Source organism: Gallus gallus, chromosome 1, assembly GCF_016699485.2.
Source record: "Gallus gallus isolate bGalGal1 chromosome 1, bGalGal1.mat.broiler.GRCg7b, whole genome shotgun sequence".
NCBI lineage: Eukaryota > Metazoa > Chordata > Aves > Galliformes > Phasianidae > Gallus > Gallus gallus.
In genome coordinates, this window is record NC_052532.1 from 188,167,597 (window position 1) to 188,187,754 (window position 20,158).

A 20,158-nucleotide genomic window follows, 5' to 3' on the forward strand; every position below is an offset into this window, starting at 1 on the left:
TGTGCCGGTAAAAACCTCTCAGTAAACTACCCCACATCTTTCATCCAGGGATTGATTTGAGTTACAGTAATAAAACTAAAACTGAAAATTGCTTGAAACTAAACAATGAAGGATAGAAGAAATTGTCTGCTTTCTTTATGAAAGACAACAGTGCTGGCTGCACCGTAATGCCAGCAGCCTACTGCCTGCTATGTTGGTATTAAAGCTGCACAGCTTGACCTAATTTGGATGACTGCTTTTCTATACATAAGTAGCTATGTTAACACAGATATAAACTCTTGTGAGGTACGAAAGATGATCTGCTGCATATAAGTGATCTGCAGGCTTATTCTGTTACCTGTGATTGCCTGCGGTTTCACTACAGAGGTACAATGCATTTTGAATATTGATATGTGAATATCAAATGCATTCAGAAGTGTCTATTAATAAGCAGCTATCTTCATGAATTTTGCATGGCTGTGCTAGGTTCTTAGATTTCTTTAATATCTCTAGTACTGTTTTGAAGATAAGCTTCAGAACAGATACAAAAGGTAGGTCATCCTTATTAGTTTTACAATCCATCAACCATTAGGAAACTGGATCTTAATCAACTCATTATCACCAAGCTGCTGCTGACACTTGTGGCACTACTAATATAAAGACATGCTGTTCACCTTGATTCATGTTAGCTTCATGTTCTAAACAAGATATGTTCTTTTGTTAGGAAATTTCTGTCTGTCACTCCTCGTGTGTGGCAGCTGCACTGGTGTTAACATGAGGATGGGAGAGCTCTCAGAGCTGTCTGTCACCATCACTGCCACCAACAACTGTCATCAGATGTGCTTGTTTGCCTCTGACTGACTGTGTATGTGAATGTCCCGGTTTTCTATTTCAAAGTTGCATGGAAAAATGTCAAGCCATCAGCTTGATGGAGCTGGTTGTGTGGCCCACATGACATCTGTTTTCTCAACTTTTGTTTGGGATTGTGAGGCCAGGCATAAAAATTACATCACTGAGCCAGATGCTGAAGAGCAGACACATTTCCTTCCCAGGGGCCAAAAGAAATGCAACTGCAAGGATTAATAAACCTTTTTGTAACCATAGAGTTATTGGATATCCTTAGTATGCTGGGTTGCAAAGAGCAAATCCTTCTGGTATCCTTCTGTGTTGTCAGAAGTAGAGAAGTGTGGGTAAGCTTGGCTGTAGGTACAGAAGACTGCAAAAAACATGCTACCTACAAAATGAGGCACAGGTATCTGCAACTTCACCTTTTCTAAGAGGCTGCAGTTTGATCAGATGGTTTCTGTCTATGAGTGATTTGTTAAATGGAGTAGCTTGAAATGAGAAACAAGGTGTCACTTAGGAGAATAATTGCACATTTTTGACAAATACATCTTACAGCAAACAAGTAGGAGCCCAATCTATTTAACTTATGAAAAGGAGGTTAATAGATAATGTCATGATTGATAAATACTTTCAACAGAAACTGAGCTGATCATCACCCCAGCAAATGTATTAAGAATTCAGTGTTTTGAACCTGCGTATGTAAAAAGGACAAATAAACTTTAGCTGTTTGGCAGCAAGTATAGTGAATACTTAAAATCTAGTGAAGGCTGTGGTGGTGTCTCCATCTCTGGAGTTGGGTCATTCTGTAGTTCAAGCATTTCTCCTGGTACAAGAACTGCCTAGGGGAATCTGGTAGTTGGTGTGTGGAGGAGACCTTGCCAGACCATCATAATTCCTTGCTGTGATCTGAAGACATGAAATACAAGGTGACTTAGCTTCCAAAGTTGCCTATCTAACTTGACATTACATTCTGCATCAGGAATGACAGAAGAGTCTTTTTCCTAGATTTATTTAAACTACTACAACTGGGGCTAAGAGTTTTATGAATTTTATAGATCCAAGGGTCTTGGGAAGAAAAGGAAAATCATAATGTGCATCAGTGGATATTATTAAAATAGCAAACCTGGGAGAATATGATACTCTGATAGCTTCTCTTTTCTCTCCTTTTCTTTAATGAGCTGCACTCAAATCTATTGCTCTCTTTCCACCGTAGCTGGAGGCTTAAGAACTTGTTTGTAAAAAGAAGTTAAAACCATTGGACTGCTTCAAAAGGTTCCCTTGCTAATGTAGGACTTACTATGACCTTCAAGAACATTAATTTGTATACCTCAACTAATTGGCTTTCAAGGTGTGATTAAAAGAAGTTCGTAGGTATTGTTAATGGAACAGCTGCAAGGATGTAAGCTGGAGAATTTTGACACATTTCTTTCTCAATTCTTATGCTTAAAAAGAGGCGAATTACTGCTATTATTATCTGAGATGCAAAAAGGAGGAATAACAGAACATTTTTTCAGTGGTTTCATCCCTTTACCAAAATTTCCAGTTTTAGCTTTCTCATTCTTGACAGTCACTGCCTTCCTCTCCAGAGTCTTCCTCTCCAGAGTGTGACTTTTTCCACTAAATCATACATTGTTTCAGAAAAAAGCATTGCATCAGAAAAACCATATCTGCCATATGTTAAAATTCCCTTTAGGACATGAAAGCTATCACTGCTTTCACTTTTACCTCAATAGATGGAGTATATTTAAATTTGACTCTGCTCTAGATCATCATGAGTGATAAAGAGACCTTTATATAGCTGTGGCTAACTTAACATTGTGTTGAAATTGCATAGGAAATTGCATAGCCTCCATAATTCTCTGAAGAGCAATGCCTGGAGCCTCCCAGGGCTGGGATGCAGTGGTTGAGTAATGAATGAGGAGAAAGGTTTTGGAGCTCATCTGCACTCGGATCTGCCCGTGACTTAGGGGGAGCTCCAGGGTGTTGCAGGAATAGGGCAAGAGTATTGAAGACCCAACTCCTGCGTGCAGGGCAAAACTTTGTTCATGGTATCTGCAGCATTAAGTTTGACAAATAGTGATCTTGGTCTGTGTGTTAATGGGAGAGGTGTTTAGACTGCAGGTGCAGAGGTGCTAGACTTTGTTAAGTGTGTCAAAGCCACAGCCTCCAACGTATGCACCACTGCTGTAGGGAGTGAAGTAGCACTTGAGTTGCAGAATGACGTGTAGTGGATATGTCAGGAAGCCTGTGAGTACTAACACCTTTGTACCTAAGCTGGTTCACTAGGACTGGTTTCCCCCAGTGCACGCATTGTGCATGTAGATGTCTTTTAAAAGTAAAGTTGAACTCAGTTTCAAGCAGTGACTCAAGGAGAGCTGAAGCATTTATTTTTTAAAAAAACATATTCTGGATATTATGGGTATCATGTGATAACCAAATAAAGAGGTGAAAGCTTTGACTACAGTATGAAATAACAAAATGTACTTGCCTACTCCTTCTGCACAGTAAGGTTTAAGCAAAAAGGCTCTCCTTGGCTGAGACCCAGGGTATGTTGTGTGATCAGAAGAAAGTGTCAGTGATTGCAGTTCAAGCAAGCTGAGGCTTCCATGCTGGTTGCTATGGTTTCTAGAAGTGGCTGTAGGCTGAAGAAGTGCATGAACATGTGTGTGCATGTTTAGGTTTCAAAAAAAAAGAATTACTAGTGTCCCACAAAATTAAATTGAAGGTTTCTTCTCCATGCCATCAGATGCAGAATAGTAACAGAGCATCATTTTTTGTCGGGTCTCTCTGAATACCAGGTAAGTCAGGATGGAGAGATGTTGAAGCCTTTTTCTGTTCAGTCTACAGTGGAACAGGCATGTGCATACACAGATTTCTTTCTGTATTTGTTTGAGGCAGACATACATTTCTGCCAATTATTCCTAATCGCTTCATTTGAATCAATTGGCTTGATCCTGCAGATGCCATTTAACACGAGATGCAGAAGGTAAATGAAGCTCTGTCTCATGGTAACATCTTGCCAGGATGACAGCTTAGTTCTTCCTTCACCCAGAAAATGTTGCTATTTGCACTTCAAGACATATACACAGGTTTATATTTGAAGTGATCTCCAAGATACCTCACTAAAGGATTAAGGATTGTGTAGCAGAGCTGATAGCATTTTAGCAATATCACAGTTTTAAGCACTGTCATAAGCATGAAGGTTATTAAAAGTGATGTCTTTGCCTTAGGAAAATTTCAGTAGTTTGGAAAATATTGTATATTCTTAAATGTCCGGCAATTCCAACCTTTATGCTCTGTGTCTAATAGTGGATTTTTTACCCCCACGTTAGCTAACTGTACAAAATCCTTATGATATATTTAGAAAGGAAATGCAATGCATGTAATGTGTATATTAAAAACAAACAAACAAACAAAAAAAAACCCCACACACCTTGTTTAGAAACCTTTTCCAATGCTGTCTTTTTCAATATTTTTGATTGTAATGTTATGTATATATAATGGTGGCCTCTTCTACTGTTCTGTTTAGCATTTAGCTAGAATAAATATGGTTTTTGGTCTGGAGTGTACACCATAAAATCATAGAATGGTTTGGGTTAGAAGGGACCCTTAAGACCATCCAGATCCAGCCCCTGTGATGGGCTGGTTGCCCCCCACCAGCTCAGGCTGTGTAGGGCCCATTCAACCTGGCCTTGAGCACCACCAGGGATGGGGCACCACAGCTCTCTGGGCAGCAGTGCCAGGGCCTCACTGCCCTCATAATGAATTTCTTGAAAACATCTAACCTGAATCTACCATCTTTTAGTTTAAAACCATTCCTCCTTGTCTAATCACTCTTAGACTGTTCAAAGTCAGTCTCCATTTTGTTACAAGCTCCCTTTATATACTGAAAGGCCTCAGTGAGGTCTGCTCAGAGCCTTCTCTACTCCAGGCTCAACAACCCTCAACCTTTCTTCTTAGGAGAGGTGCCCCAGCCCTCTGATCATCTTCATGCAGTCCTTCTCGCAGTCTGTATACTTGCTTGGGATTGCTCTAGGATGTATGTAGGATTCCCTAAGATGTTTCCAAACTGAGTATCTCAGAAGAATTAATTTTCCTGAAAGTAGATGTGCTGGGACCACTGAGAGGCCTCAACTTCACCTGGAAACCAGAGTATCAGAAGCACCAGCCTCCTGGCTTTTGGCTTGCTGCTCTGCCATTCTTGCTCCCAGTCCTTTTGTGAGCACCACTTTTGCACTGCACTTTCAGTTCAGTAAATCTCATGAGCCCTCAAAATTGTGGCCCTATTTTGGGAACTTTTCATCTCAGCCTATAACTTTTTAGGTATAAGCAGCCCTGCTCAAATAGCTGAATACTTGTAAAAAGGGGGGAAGACAAAGTCTGCAGTCTGTACTATTCTATCACTTTGCACAAGGATTGCCTTCTAAATCTCATACGTTAATAAGGTTGTTGAGAATGTGAATTTTATCTCTCAGTTATGTTTCTACCTCCATTCTTGAAGCCCTCTATTAACCTGGGGATTATACGTGCGGGTTTAAATCAGTAGGATAATAACTGCAGGAAATGACATCCAGTTGTATGTATGCTGGGAGGGAATCAATTACAAGAAATGGACTAAAAGGCCAAATCAAATACATAACATTTGGCAGTGAGATGATAAAATATAACCAATGCAATGCTTTTGTTTTCCACAGAATGTATCTATTTTTTGTGTGCTACCCAAGGAAAGAAATAGAAATAGGGTGATTGCATCTTTCTGATTGTTGGGGGCCTATTTTTCAGCTGCGACATTGAGAAGTTCATTTTTTTTTCCTTTTTAATTAAAGAGGCTGGTGAAGCAAAACTTAATGTTATCTCCCTTACCATTTGGATTGTATAGATTTGTAATAGCAGCATTAAAATTGCTGTAAATGGAAAATGAATGGGACTGACTGGGTGTGGAAACACCAGGAGGGACAGCGGGGGATGAGCTGTAAGGAAGGCAAGTGCTGGCAGCACATTAGTTGACAGTGCATTTTGTTTCCAGCATATCTGCATCAAGTCCTTCAGGATACATGGAACAGGTCACAGAGGGCAACATAAAAGAGGTGATGATTGGGGAAAAAAAAAAGAAAAAGAAAAAAAAGACGTCATACCTTCTTATGTCACTGAGGTAATGTTGAGAAGAAAAAGACAAACCTTTCTAAGCAGTAGCATCCAGGCAAGAAGACTAGATACTGTAATAGGTAAATCATTGAATCACAGAGAGGTTCTGATTTGAAGGGTGCTTAAAGATCATGTATCTCCAACACCCCTGCTGTGGGCTAGAATACCTTCCAGTAGGCCAGGCTGCTCAGAGCCCTATCCGATCTGGCCTTGAACACTTCCAGGGGTGGACATTCACAGTTTCTCTGGGCAACCTGTTCCAGTGCTTCACAGAGATGGGTCAGAATGGGAAGGCCAAAGTTCACAAATGACCATTTTCAGATCCTAAAACAGTACGTCATCTAAAACCAGCAGCTGAAAGCTAGCCTAAGAAGGATGAGGAGATTGTGAAGGTTGTGTTGCTGGCAGGCCTTTCCTTCATATTGCTTCAAGGAAGCCTGGCCAAAGCACAGGTATGTGTAAGTATAGGTATACAGGCTATCTGAACATACATCATGACTCTTGTGAGAAGGCAGGTGTGAGAGTATTGCTCTATGTTCTAAAATAAAATCACTTTCCCCCTTATACACCTTGCATTGAGCTATGCTCCACTGCTGCTACAGTGAAGCAATGTTAATTACTACAAAATCTCTGGCTTAAGAGTTCAGCTGCAGGTCTCCAAGTACAGCCCCTTTCCTGAGTGTTAATTTGAGTGGTGTTTTGATCCTGTGAATGAGCAGGAATAACCTAACCCCCAGCTGCTCCTCCCCTGACGCAGCTCCATGCCGTTCCCTCGGGCCCTGTCCATGTCACACAGAGCAGAGCTCAGCGCTGCCCCTCCGCTCCCTGTGAGGAGTTGAAGCCGCCATGGGGCCTCCCCTCAGCCTGCTCTGCTCTGGGCTGAATGGTGACTCCTTTGGGAAAGAGACTCCTCCAGATGGCTCCTTCAGGGACGACACACGAGTTGCCTCTTTTCTGGAGCTTGAGTCAGGGTGCTGGGATGGAGAGGCCCCTGGAAGAAGCAGCAGAAGGAGACCATTGCGTGTCTGAAAGCAGAGGTAGCATTTTAGAGCAGAAACTTCAATGTTACCTGGCTGGAGTACACCAGGTGAAGCTCTGCCTGTCTTGTAGATACCACTCTGTTAAACCTTCCGTTAAGTAAAATCGTTTGCTGCTCTTATAAGAAACCCTTGCTCCAGGAAGGAAATAGCTTATCTCAGAGTTTGACATTTGTGGCAATGTTTTGCAGCTGGTATCTGTGGGCAGTGCTAGGGCACTATTTGGCCAACGCCACACAAAGAGAACAGAAATGTTTAGTCAGAACAGGTTATTCCTGTGTCCATGTGGGGGAAGAGACATTAGACTTGGAAACACAGTATGTTTTTTAGTTGCATTAATGAAAAATGAGGTTCTGATTTTGGCTAAAAATAACAGTAGGAATGAGTTCTTGAGTTTTCACTATGTTATTAATACATAAATATATTAATATTTAAGTCTTCTGTATATATAAAGCACCTGTAACTGGAGATGGCATGGACACGCAGTCAGATCTCAGCCTTAGCTCCTCACACAAGTGAAATGCTGTGGCAATACCTTTATAATATGTTTGAAAAGTTGCTTTTTCTTTTAAATTAACAATAGTTGCTAACCTATTTCTGTGCAAAAATGTACAGAATCATTATACTTTCTTGGGAAGAAAATGGGGAACAAAGCTTGTTTTTTTTGTTCTTTTGTTTTTTTTTCCTAGAAAAACCAATCCTCATCACTGCAGGTAGAAAGCAATTTCTTTCTTTCTTGACCTTTCTCATAAAAGGAGCAATAATAATGTTTGAGTTGTGCCTGTGAATGGCAGTGTGATGCGTCCCCAAAAGGTAATAGGTGCACAGTTGAATATGTTTCTGCAGCTCTGCGTTATGTAACAAGGATAGAGGTGGCTGCTTATTTAGAAATTCTCTAAATTGAGTCATTACTCCTGTTGCATTCCATTTGTGTGTTATTCTCTTACATCTGAAGACTGGAGGTGAGTCTCTGAGAAGACACAGTAAACATCAGTAATGATTGGGTACAACTATGTCCATCTGTGATTCTACATTTTGAATAATGGTAGAAAACTCTTCAATAAGCTGAGGTGAATTTCTGCTAAAGGTAAGTTGTCGCTGTAGAGAAGAAACCAGGATGGACAGTTCAGGAAACTGTCTATGATTTTCAAGCACTTTATTCTCAGGCAGATAAATGCTACTTACAGTAAGCTAATCCTGACTCTCTGACCCATGTTACTGATGTTAGTGCACTCCTCAGGCTGCCAGTCTTAGTGAGTAGAGGGCAGGATTTGTCCTCCCTGTTTGGGTAGATGGATGCCCATGGGTAGGAGACCTTCTTAAGCATTCCAGGTAGATGTTGAAAATTGCCCTCAGTACTGGCTGTTTAGCACAACTTCTGTGCTTTTCACATGTGTTTTCAGAATTAAGGGTTATTTTTATTTATTATTCTAAACTGTGAGGGTTGCTCCAAAAGTAATACCTTCTATTTTATATGTTGGCCCATGACATCATAGGCAGATGCTGGTGGTAATGCAATATGGGTTGAACCTTTCCACCAATATTCTGTTATGTTTTGTTGCTGTGTGACAGATGGCAGCAGATTGCAGTCTGACAAGTGGCGTCTGACGTGAAAGTGAGGATGAAGCAAAGGTGTATCACTGAATCCCTCCATGTGGAAAGAAAGGCATCCACTGACATTCACCAATGTTTGCTGAAGTTTTTTGGAGACCTAACGGTGGGTGTGAGCACAGTGAGGCGATGAGTGGTGCATTTCAGCAGTGATGACAGCAACTGTGGGTCACTTCCACTGGTGCAGATTTTTATGTGTGCAGCATGCAGTTCTTGTTCATCACTGACAAAGAATGCACAGCTAATGGTGGTGACTGTGTTGAAAACACAGTCAAGAAAAGGAAGCCGCTGGCACTGGTCATTCCAGACTGCTGTATGGTGCTCTAAGTCACCACAGAAATGACCAGAGAAGCTACCCATAATCCCACAGAAACCAAACACTACAAAGAGAAATGCTGAGCAGAAATAGCAGAGAAAGGGGACTGGTGCAGACGTAACAGCTCAATTCCTTACCATCTCTACATGTCATTTACCTAATGACATTTTGCACAGATAAACTGCCCAGCATAATGAAGGGTTTTAGAGACCCCACACAACTGCTCATTTTCATGAGCAGGAATCTCCTGATTAATCATCTTCCTGTGCCTACTTGATTTCTTGCCTCTCCAGACATAACATGTAATGGAACTGAAGAATGAATCTGACCTGATTGCAATACAAACTTCTGTTAACAAATTCATTGCACCAATAATCTGATTAATTCAGCGTAACAGTCAGCTCTTGAACTCCACAGGTATCAAATTTATCTGACTACAAGGCACTGTGGACACTTAATGTTCTCCATGAAGTACTTCAGACCACACAGAATCAGGCTCTCTGGACATTCTTATTTCATGGCAAATACTATTATGGAGTCCATTCCAGTATGGTAAAGCTCTGTTGGAGGCTTTGCTTTGCACACCATCCCCTGTGAGACAGTTACAGTAGGAGACAAATGAAGCAAATAGGATTGCAGCTGACAGTGCTGTATGAATAAATTGCCTCTTCCTGTGAGTGTGGTTAAACACTGGAGCAAGTTACCCAGAGACTGGAAAGTCTCCATCCCTGAAGATACACAAAACCCAACTCTGCATGGCCCTAAGCACCTTGCTATCACTGACTTTGTTCTGAGGATGGTAGTTGGACTCAATAACCTCCAAAAGTACCTTTCCACCTCAGCAATTCTGCGATCTTGTAATATTTTAATGAACAGCAAATATGACATATAAACTATACCTTTGATGAACCTTGTTTGAACATGCAGTATGGGGACTCAGTCCTCAATGGAAATTCTTTTCCATTGTGTATTCATCTTTTCCAATGTGTATTCATTTCAGATCTATCTTTATACATGTTCCTGCACACAAAGTCAGCAGTGCTATGTGAGCACCATAAGAGAATGATCATCTCCAATAATCAGACTTAAATCTATGTGAATCAGATGGAAATTTTGCTGATGTGGCTCAGCTCAGTTCTAAAAGTTGATGCTGTCCTGCTGAGGACACAGTAGACAAACTTTCTTCTTTAGAAAGAAAGCCCATCTGTAGCACTGCAGCTGTCCTCTCTTCATCACACAATTAATCACAATTAATTCACAGTAATTGGAGAGAGTTGAAACTGCTGTACTGTCAGATTTTTGTTGGTAGCTCCAAAGTAGCAATTCTACAAATAATGTGACAGTTAAGTCTACAACCTCATTGAGTGCTCTTACACTTTGCTTTTGATTCTGAGGCACAGCAGTTTGTTTAGAACTGGCACATTTAAGACTGATTCTGTGCTTTCATTGCCATTTAACCTCAGGGAGAAGCCATTTTTCTTTTCCCAGAGTATTGCTGATGCCTATTATTAGATTTTATCCATGGTAGACATTGTGCTCCCACTTGTTATTGTTCTTTTTGAGTTACACTGTGTTCATTATTCCCAGGTGACTGATCGAATGTGTTTGGTGTAAAACACACTGCAACCCATCTAAGATTTTGCTGCAGGCTCTGAAGGGTAGACCTTAGCTTTCATTTTATTAGGTTGTGTGGATTTGTGTGAGAATATAAAAAAAAAAACTTCACACATTACAAATTCTTCTTAGAGGGTATTCAGGTAATCCTTTTTGGTTCTTACCTTGGGATCTGACTTTGTGGAATTCCTAGTGCTAGAAACAGGTCCACTGCTCTTGGGTGCAAATTTCCTCAACCAGACTCATACCTGTCTAAGAATTGTTAAAAGGATTGTAACTGCTAGGGGGAATGCTTTTAAGTGTTTTTTTTATGGGGGAGGTGTTGTTCCTGAGATAAATCAGAGACTGCTATAGACTCTTTGTGCCAGCCAGGCTCTTTTTTTTTTTTTTTTTTTTTTTGGTTGGACAGCTGGAGCGTAATTCTCATGAAGCAGCATTTGGGTATGCTCATATTATTATGCCATGGATATAATGCTTTCAGCTGTGGTGGAGACTGGACTTAAAATGAGTGAGAATAACTGAGTGCAAAAGATAAAACAATAATTTGGCATCTAATCGTAGTGGCAAGCCAAATGGTATCTCCATTGGTTGCATAAACGTTTGTTTAGATATTCCCTGAGAGTTCTTCCCTGATAAAATGTATTTTCTGCTAAGTTAATTATAAGTTAGGAAGATCACAATTTAATCAAAGGAGAGCTCTAGCCATGTTTGACAAGTCAATAACCATTCCACTATGGGTATGGTATGTTTGATAAGTCAACAGTAATTTTAATCAGGGTAACAACTGGAATGGAAGAGAGGAAAATGCAAACTAATTATACCCTTTTAGTCTAAAAATAAAACTGGGGGAATTGCACCATTTTGATAAAACAATCTATTTATCTGTACAGGGTTATTCTTGTCATAATTAGCCATTCTTCTAATGAAGTCATTGAATATGTTGTGACTGAACTGAGGGAAACAATATATTAATAAAAGATGAACTGTCTTCTGTGTAGCACCACTTAGCATTTGATCCATACCCTAGGGTTAATTGGGATGTGAAAAACTGCCAGAAATCTGTACAGAATTGCAATGTTTCATACCAGTTTTTTTGTTGTATTTTGTTGTTGGCAGTGGTTTTGTTTGTTTTTAAAGAACTCAATAAGATAATATTCTAATATATGAATTTTTACATGTGCATATGTATGTAAGTATATAATATATATATACATACATAGGCATGTATATGTATGTCATATCTCAGACTCTTTCAAGGCATTCAAAGCTACCAGGTGTAACTGTAATAGCTGTGATATGAAAACAGCCAATTAGATGCTCATTCTTTAAGTACAAATATTTGTAATGATATAATAATATAGTAATATTTTAAGTCAATTTCCTCTGCCAAAAACTATTGTCTTGTGGTTTTAATATTTCAGACAACATTGTCATTTTTAACAGGCCTGGTTCTTAGTCAGAAGTGAAGACTTTTTCTGTGGTATATGCTGCACAAAGATAAGGAGTGATAAACTCCAGGACGCAACCACATTGTCCTTGACTCCTGCCGGTCTAATCGCACCCTCAATTTTATCACTTCTTCCAGAGAAGATCTCTACTAATGTCAGGGAAATAGTGAAATATTCCTGATGATTATCACTGTAAAATGAGTAGAGCTTTATGCTATTGCCAACATATAGACAACTATTTCTTAATTTGATGGAAATTCCTTGAGTATTATTATTTACAATGGAGCTGTACTGAGTTTGCACTCAGATGTACAGAGCATTGGTATACTTTATTAATATTATTAAAGGTATTAAAATAGAGGTAGTAGAGTGTGGAGTGACACTGTTGTTGCAAATAGAATAGTAGTTAAGGAATATAAAAATCATAGAATCATAGAATCGTTTGAGTTGGAAGGGACCCTCAAAAGTCAACTAGTCCTACCCCCCTGCAATGAACAGGGACACCTACAGCTCATTCCAGTGCTCAGAGCCCTACTCAGCCTGACCTTAAGTGTGTCCAGGGATGGGGCGTCCCCACAACTGTGGGCGAAACAAAACAACGTAGTTAGAATCGTATTGTCATGCAGGGTATTTTCAAATTAGATATTTATATTTATTTACTAAAGGTTAAAATGCATTTGTTTACTAGAGGAAGCACAGGCAACCAAAATATAATTGCTAAAGAATAAATTAAATCAATGATATGTTTAGCTGTTCTTATTGCCTGAAGGTCATTGAACCACCCAAAGTAAGGCCCAGAGTCACCATCTGGTTCTCCCAGCTTGACCAGTTACTCTGTGTCAGCTGAGCTGTGGTAACTACCTGCCTGTGGGTGGCCAATGCAAACTAATATGGTTTATATCAACTGCCCTCAATATGGTCCCAGTGAAGACAGAGTGCAATATATATATTCCAGGCTGAGCACACTTCCCTGGGACAGCAAATCACTGAGTTGTAACCTGGTTGTGCACCTGAAGGAATCAGACAGTGTTGTCAGATGAGTCTTGCAGTGATCATTTAAGGACAGTCAGCCTGAATTGTCTGACTTGCTCAATGGCAGTGCTTGTCATTCCTTCAGCAGAGCTGTGTAAACAAGTAGTAGATCCATACCTCTCTGTCGTGCTGCCTTTAGATGACAGTGAAGCCAAAACAGTATGGACACACCATTCAGGAGATGGGAACAGTCCTGCAAAAACCCATCTCATCAGACTTCTGTAAAAGACATCTACAAACTGGCACTGGCACAGCTGCCCAGAGAAGCTGTGAATGCCCCATCCCTGGGGATGCTCAAGGTCAGGTTGGATAGGGCCCTGGGAAGCCTGATCTGGTAGATGGCATCCAGCCCATGGCAGGGGTTTGAAACTAGGTAGGTTTTAATGTCCCTGGATACTTGAATAGATCTGGATACTCAATATGTGCTTCTAATTAACTGTGCAAAAATCATTTCTCCAAAGGCAGTGGAGCTTCCAACATGCTCAGTCCACGTCTGAACATCTCACTGAACACCTCACGCCCTACCGCCATCCTCGATGGTCACCTTGATTCAGCCTATGAGGAGCTCACTGTACCAGGGTATGGCTAGGGCCAAGAATCTTGGCATGTTCAAAGAAGAATTGGAAATTTAAATAATGTGATTATTCAGAGTTATTATAGCTAATGCTAACAAAAACTTTGGAAAGGAGGTAAATCCTCATGCCCCCGAGTGTAGGCCAATCTCTAACTAAACTTACTAATAGCATAAGACCGTAGGGCCAATTACCTAGTTAATATCTGCTCTCAGCTGGGTTTCATGCACTGGACTCTGTGTATTGGCATATCAAAGAAGGATAAAAGATATGACTGTAATTTCAGCCTCATCCAAAACACCGATTTCTTCATTTCCTGTATTGCTAACCTCTCTGACCCTGTTCTTTCTTAACCTGCAAGATAGGACTCTGCAGCTTTAGGAAAGTATTGTAAGTCCTTGGAAATGCTTGGCCATCAGATACTCCCTCAAAATAGCAGTGCTAGGAAGTTAGAGACACATCCTGCACTACAGCAGGTAGCAATGATAATAGTATGAATCACACAAAGGCAGTAGCTGGTTGCAGTGAACTGATTTGTGTCTCAAATTGCAGCCTTTAATGATGTCTATAGCTAAGAAGGATAACCCCTTTGTAATTTTCTCTCCAAAGAGAAGTATAGAAATAACAGGGGTTTTTGTTTGCTTGTTTTGAATGAGATTTTGTCTTACTGAAAAACAAGTCTTTCAATAAAAACAAAAGTTTCAAGGTAAAAAGAACTCCTCAGAGTACACTTTTTCGTATGTATGTGCATATACAAAATGTTAAGTTTGAGTTTAAAGACTGATTATAAAACATTACATAACATAAGTTTTCCTAATGGTACTCTGAACTCTTAATAAAATCCAGCTTTTTGGATAGGTGACAAATTCCTAATGCCATTTCAGTACATATTTGGATGAGAACTCCATTAAGTAGCATTTCAGTAAGCGCAGAATATGTTTTCATTTTCTCAGTGTCATCAGTAAGGTAGAAATCATTCATGGATGAGTTTCACACAATATTAAATTTTGGGGGGTTTGCTGTCAAAACTGTTGAAAGATCAAATGCCTTTAGGCAACAACGGATGAAGGTTGCCAGCAAAGCTGCCTAATTGAAACCATCACTGCAATTTTCACTTAAAAGATAGGGTCAATCATGTCAATGGAATGATTTACTCTTTTTTTTTTTTTTTAATTGCATGCAAGTTTGATGTAACTGAATTTGGAAAACAGAGAACCATTGAGACACTGGCATTCATATGCTCTAATGCTGTTATGGTTTTATAACTTCTGATTATCAGTCATGGGATAAATCTTCCAAATGTTTTGCATTTTAGATTCCTGTGGCATGAAAAAAAAAACAAATTATGGGCTTTGTGCTGCATTCAGCCAACGTGAGCATGCTGATATGTACAGACAGATGATCACAAATTATTATCTTAATGCAATTTAAAAATATTTATCTGTTATAATTGAGTTCATGCAGCCCTCCTGGTGTGGACACATGTAAAGATGCTTTATATTGTTACAACTGCCACTTCTAGTGATACAAGAGCATTAACACTGACATACGTTGATTAAAAACAAATCACATCTGAAGTTAAAGCCACACAGGTTTAACTTCTACACTGTAATGGAAGTGTGACATCCAGCAAGAAGATTTCTGCCCTGTTGCAGTGACTGGCATTTTAAACCTGTCTAGAAATGAGGGGAGGTCATTAATTATCACTAAGAAGACAGTGATTAAAAAAAAAAAAAAAAAAAAAGCAAGCAAAACTAGAGTACAGTAGAAACACTCCTAGTGAGGGGTGAAACAGGGACCAGGACTGTGACACTGATTTTCCTGCAAAGTTTTCAGCAGGCAGACTAATCCCAGACACACCTCGTGCTGACCTTTACATGTGTACCTCCTAAACTCTCTGGGAGACTTTTCTCCCCCCAGCCCTTTGCTTCCTCCATCTCCCGGCAGGGCTGCCTGCAGGATCTGGTGATCCTGCTTCCGCACAACGCCAAGCAGCCTCCACCTCCCTTCCCTGCTTCCCTCCCCAGCTACTCACTCCCTCTCTCCCCTCGGGCTGGCAGGATTCCTGGGGCAGAGCATGCAATCAGTTCGCAGGGAGCAGCCTCAGCGACAGGAAAGATGCAGAAGCACAACCAGAAGGAGCACCTCTACAAGCTGCTGGTGATCGGGGACCTGGGAGTGGGCAAAACTAGCATCATCAAGCGCTATGTCCACCAGAACTTCTCCCCCCACTACCGGGCCACCATTGGGGTGGACTTTGCCTTGAAGGTCCTCAGTTGGGATGCTGAGACTGTGGTACGGCTGCAGCTCTGGGATATTGCGGGTAAGTACAGAAGGGAACCCTGTTCCCAAACCATCTAATGATTATAGACAAAATATAGATCCGTATTTGTTTGTACCAGTCTTTAAATTGCCTTTGTGGTGAAAAAGAACTTTAAAAGTAGCTGGAGATTTTGGAGTTGCCACAAAGCCAGCAGGTGCATAAACAAGGGATGTCAGAGCAAAACTTGTCCTGCCTGATTTGTTTCCCAAGCCCTGAGACCTGTATGGGGACATGGACTCCTTTCTCCAAGTGCCCTGACTCTTCCCTGCAGCTGCCACATCATTAGACTCACAGATCTCTGGGATGGGAGAGAGGTTGACAGGAATTTCTTGGCTCATCTATTTAAGTTGGTGGAACAGATGAGGCATTCAGTAAGATGGCTAATGTGATTTTTATAGTTAAAAAATAACAACAAAAAAAATCATGGTGTTACTTCAATCACAATACATTTTTTCCTTCCTTTCCTCTCTCTTCCACCTTTCTTGCGCCCAATAAAAAGTAAAAACTTCTGCAACTATTTGACAATTGTTTACATTTGGTCAAATTTACTTATCCTCCGAGAATAAACTGCCTTATTTTACTTTAGTCTAGAATAAAGAATCTAACATCAAGGGAAAAAAAAAAAAGGCAATTTAATTGTGGGTTGGGGGTGGCTGGGGAGAAGAACAAGAAGAGTATGGAAGTCCATCTCTATACTTGCATATTTACATTATTAAAAGTAGGGAAATGACATTGTTATAGTCTGTGTTTTTTTTATATTTGGCTCCCAATTAAAACTACAGCTTTTACTTTTTGCCAACCCCCTTCCTAGACTTGAAGGATTTTTGAGTCAGTGGGCAAAATAAAAGCTGTGTTTGGCATATTTTGCATGCTGTAGGTAATCCTTCCTCATGTAGCGTACATGAGAATCCAAGTTCAGCAGAAACACGACAGCTTACAGCTGAGAGGAGGGCATCTTTAAAACTCTAAATTAAGAAGCTGTGTTCGTTAAGTAGGGAATGGAGGTGCAGATTGCATCAGCTGTTAGGCAACTGTGCCAGCCTGTGCGTTCAGGACTCTTGTATGGTGTTGTGCCGAGTAAAACTACTGAAATAGGAAAATTCTTAACATTCATATCCACGGAGGGAGTGCCTTTCTTCCACAGTTAGCTGACTCGTATCTGAGCAATGAATTTAGCACTGAGGTACTAAAACTTATGTAACAACGCTGCTTTGTGCATGCCCTCAGCCTTTTTACACAACCATATAGTTTTGGGGCTTTATGGTACTAAATAAGCCCATGTCCAGTATCCATTATTACAAGTCGGAATAATGGGGAAAGCATTGCTTTTATTGCTCACCAGTGATTAATTGTAATGATAAATATGTATATATCCAGCAATTTTTTTCTGCATGGGAGAAAAAAAGCTTTTAATAGTAAATTCTGAATGCATTAGAGACTTAAAGAATGTATTTTGCATGCTTTGTTTCAGAGATTTATTACACTACTAATCATGTGCTGGCGGATCATATGATGTAGCTTTCAGTCAGGCTGCAGAAGCAATTAGACCAAGTTGTAGTACTGAATGACTAGCATGCTTTCTGAGTTATCACACATGACAGAGAGAATTACAGCACAGTACTAAATTTCATACGAATTGCTCAATTCAGAGCATCTCTGTGAAGGTCAAGACAGTGGCTGGTAATAAACAGAGTGCTGTCTCAGTTTTAATGACTTCTGTGTAAGGAGCTGTAGCTGTTGATGGCTATACATAGAAAATAAGTTCTGCAGGTAACAGTCTCCATTCAGAGCAATGTGGAGTTACAATAATACATCTGACTGGGGAGGAAAAATAAGTGTTTAAAAATGAAAGTGAAGTGAAACTGATTGGGTATATGGTGGGAGTGGAATTACTTTGTCCTTGCTGTGGCTGTCATTTGTCATCACTTGCAAAACACAGATATATACGGGGTTAGGAGCAACCCCTGTCTTTTGCTAGAATCTTTGTTACTAGGTCATGTTTAGCTTTGATTGAGGATAAAAATTATCATAGAATCACAAAACAGTTTGGGTTGGAAGGGACCATAAAGCCCACTCAGTTCCAACCTCCTGCCTGTGGCTGGTTGCCACTGCCAGCTGAGGCTGCCCAGGGTCCATCCAATCTGGCCTTGAGCACCTCCAGGGGTGGGGCACACACAGCTCTCTGGGCAGCAGTGCCAGGACATCACCGTCCCCATAGTAAATAATCTCTTCCTAACATCTAACCTAATTTTCCCCTCTTCTAGTTTAAAGGCATTTCCCTTTGTCCTATCACAATTAAACCACATAAAAAGTCACTCCCCTTCCTGCATATGAGCTCCCTTCAAGTACTGGAAGGTTACAATGAGGTCTCACCAGAGCCTTCTCTTCAGATTGAACAAGCCCAGTTCCCTCAACCTTTCTTCACAGGGGAGGTGCTCCAGCCCTCTGATCATCTTAGTGGCCCTCATCTGGATCCACTCCAGCAGCTCCTTCCTGTCCTAGGGGCCGCAGGCCTGGATGCAGTACTCCATCCCCATGAGAGCAGAGTAGAGAGAGACAACCACCTCCCTCTCCCTGCTGCCACTCCTCTGTTGATGCGGCCTAGGATGCTATTGGCCTTCTGGGTTGCAAGAGCACACTGCTGGCTCATGTTCAGCTTTTCATGCATCAGAACCTCAAATCCTTTTCTGTAGGGCTGCTCTCAAGGAGTTCTCCCAGTCTGTACTCACATCTGGGATTGCTCCAATCCTGGTACAGCATCTTGCAATTGGCCTTGTTAAACCTAATTAGGATCTCATGGACCCATTTTTTTCAAGTTTGTCCAGGTCCCTCTGGATGGCATTCCTTCCTTCTGTTCTGTCAACTGCACCACTCACTTGGTGACATCAACAAATTTGCTGAGGGTGCACTTGATTCCACTGTCAATCACTGATAAAGATGTTGGATACAATGCCAAACTTAAGGATGTTGGCTTAGCATTTAGGGCATTTTTAAATTGAAGACAATGCTGCAAACGTGTCAATATTGTTTTGTATCTGTACTTCTGCATGAATACATATATGTGCATATCTAAATATATCAGATAGCTTTGCATCTCTCACATTCTCATCTCCCCCTTCATACAGCCAACATTACTACCAGGCATAACGTGTATTCTTACTTACGCTTCACTGTTTACATCACTGGGCAGTAAATTGTTTAATAATCTAGAAATAATTTTATCGGAAATATTTTGAGTAAAATTAGTGTGAACCTTATGTGTATTATTAGTAAGAATATACCTGGTGACTTCTTGAGTGGAGTGGTGCACTCAAGCCACCAAAGAACCGATTTTACCAATTACATACCTCTGATTAAAGATACAAGAATAGGTACACATGGTAACATTCTCCTTGTCTTCAATTTCATCTCAATAGTTCCATTTTATTTCACTGAATGTCCCAAACAACCTGCTATGGTGTTCATGTACTACTTGAAGTATGCCATCACCTCTACTGCTGTGTGAAATATCTTGAAATCTTGCTCCTCCATCCTTTGTTTTCTTTGGTTTGTTCCGTTGGTTTTTTTGTTTTGTTTTGTTTTTGTTGTTTTTTGTTTTGTTTTGTTTTTAACTATCTGTTACCTCTGTATGAGCATCCTTTAAATTTGTCAGGAGATTGTTAGAAGGGAAGCTTTAAATGAAACAGTCATCGTTCGAACAAGGCTCTTACAAGACAGGATCACTGCAGTCTTCCCTCCCTTCCCTCAGGGGTAGCTCTGCAGAAGAAACCACCTATTGCAGACAACGTGTCCAGATGTCTTTGCTAACCACTTCTCTGTAAGGCTCCTCTCTGTGCTGTTGTCCACGTGTTGTGCCCATTTAGCTGTAGACTCACTGCAGGCAGCAGCTCTCTGGGAGAGGCATGGGGCAGAGAGCAGCACAGAGCCTTCCCCTCCCCTGTTTCTTTTTCAGGACCATTTCAACACTGCCATTATCCCTTCTGCTATGCATGTGTGGGTTGCACTATTCACTGTTAACGAATACATATTGGTTTGCTTTTACAAAGCTGGATCTCGACTCATAAACACTTGGTCCACTGCGTTAGAGACATCCAGGCAATACCAGTGACAGATGATCAGTTTAATTGCTTTCCCTGCAATTTCCACCTTCAGAAACAACAGTATTTGCATAGATATGGTCACATGACTTAGTAGTTGTAAATTTGCTGGGACTATTATACTCCAGAAGGAGGAAA

General features: G+C 40.6%; 1 protein-coding gene across 1 annotated transcript in view; it reads left to right on the forward strand.

Moving 5' to 3' along the window:
• The first annotated feature begins 3,769 nt into the window (after positions 1-3,769).
• RAB38 (RAB38, member RAS oncogene family) overlaps positions 3,770-20,158 on the forward strand; it is a 34,739-nt gene continuing 18,350 nt past the window's right edge. Inside the window, exons 1-2 of the mRNA XM_015280353.4 lie at positions 3,770-13,607; positions 15,661-15,923. Of these exons, the coding sequence (XP_015135839.3) occupies positions 13,507-13,607; positions 15,661-15,923 (364 nt within the window). The 5' untranslated portion in view covers positions 3,770-13,506. The remainder of the gene's footprint in view (positions 13,608-15,660; positions 15,924-20,158) is intronic.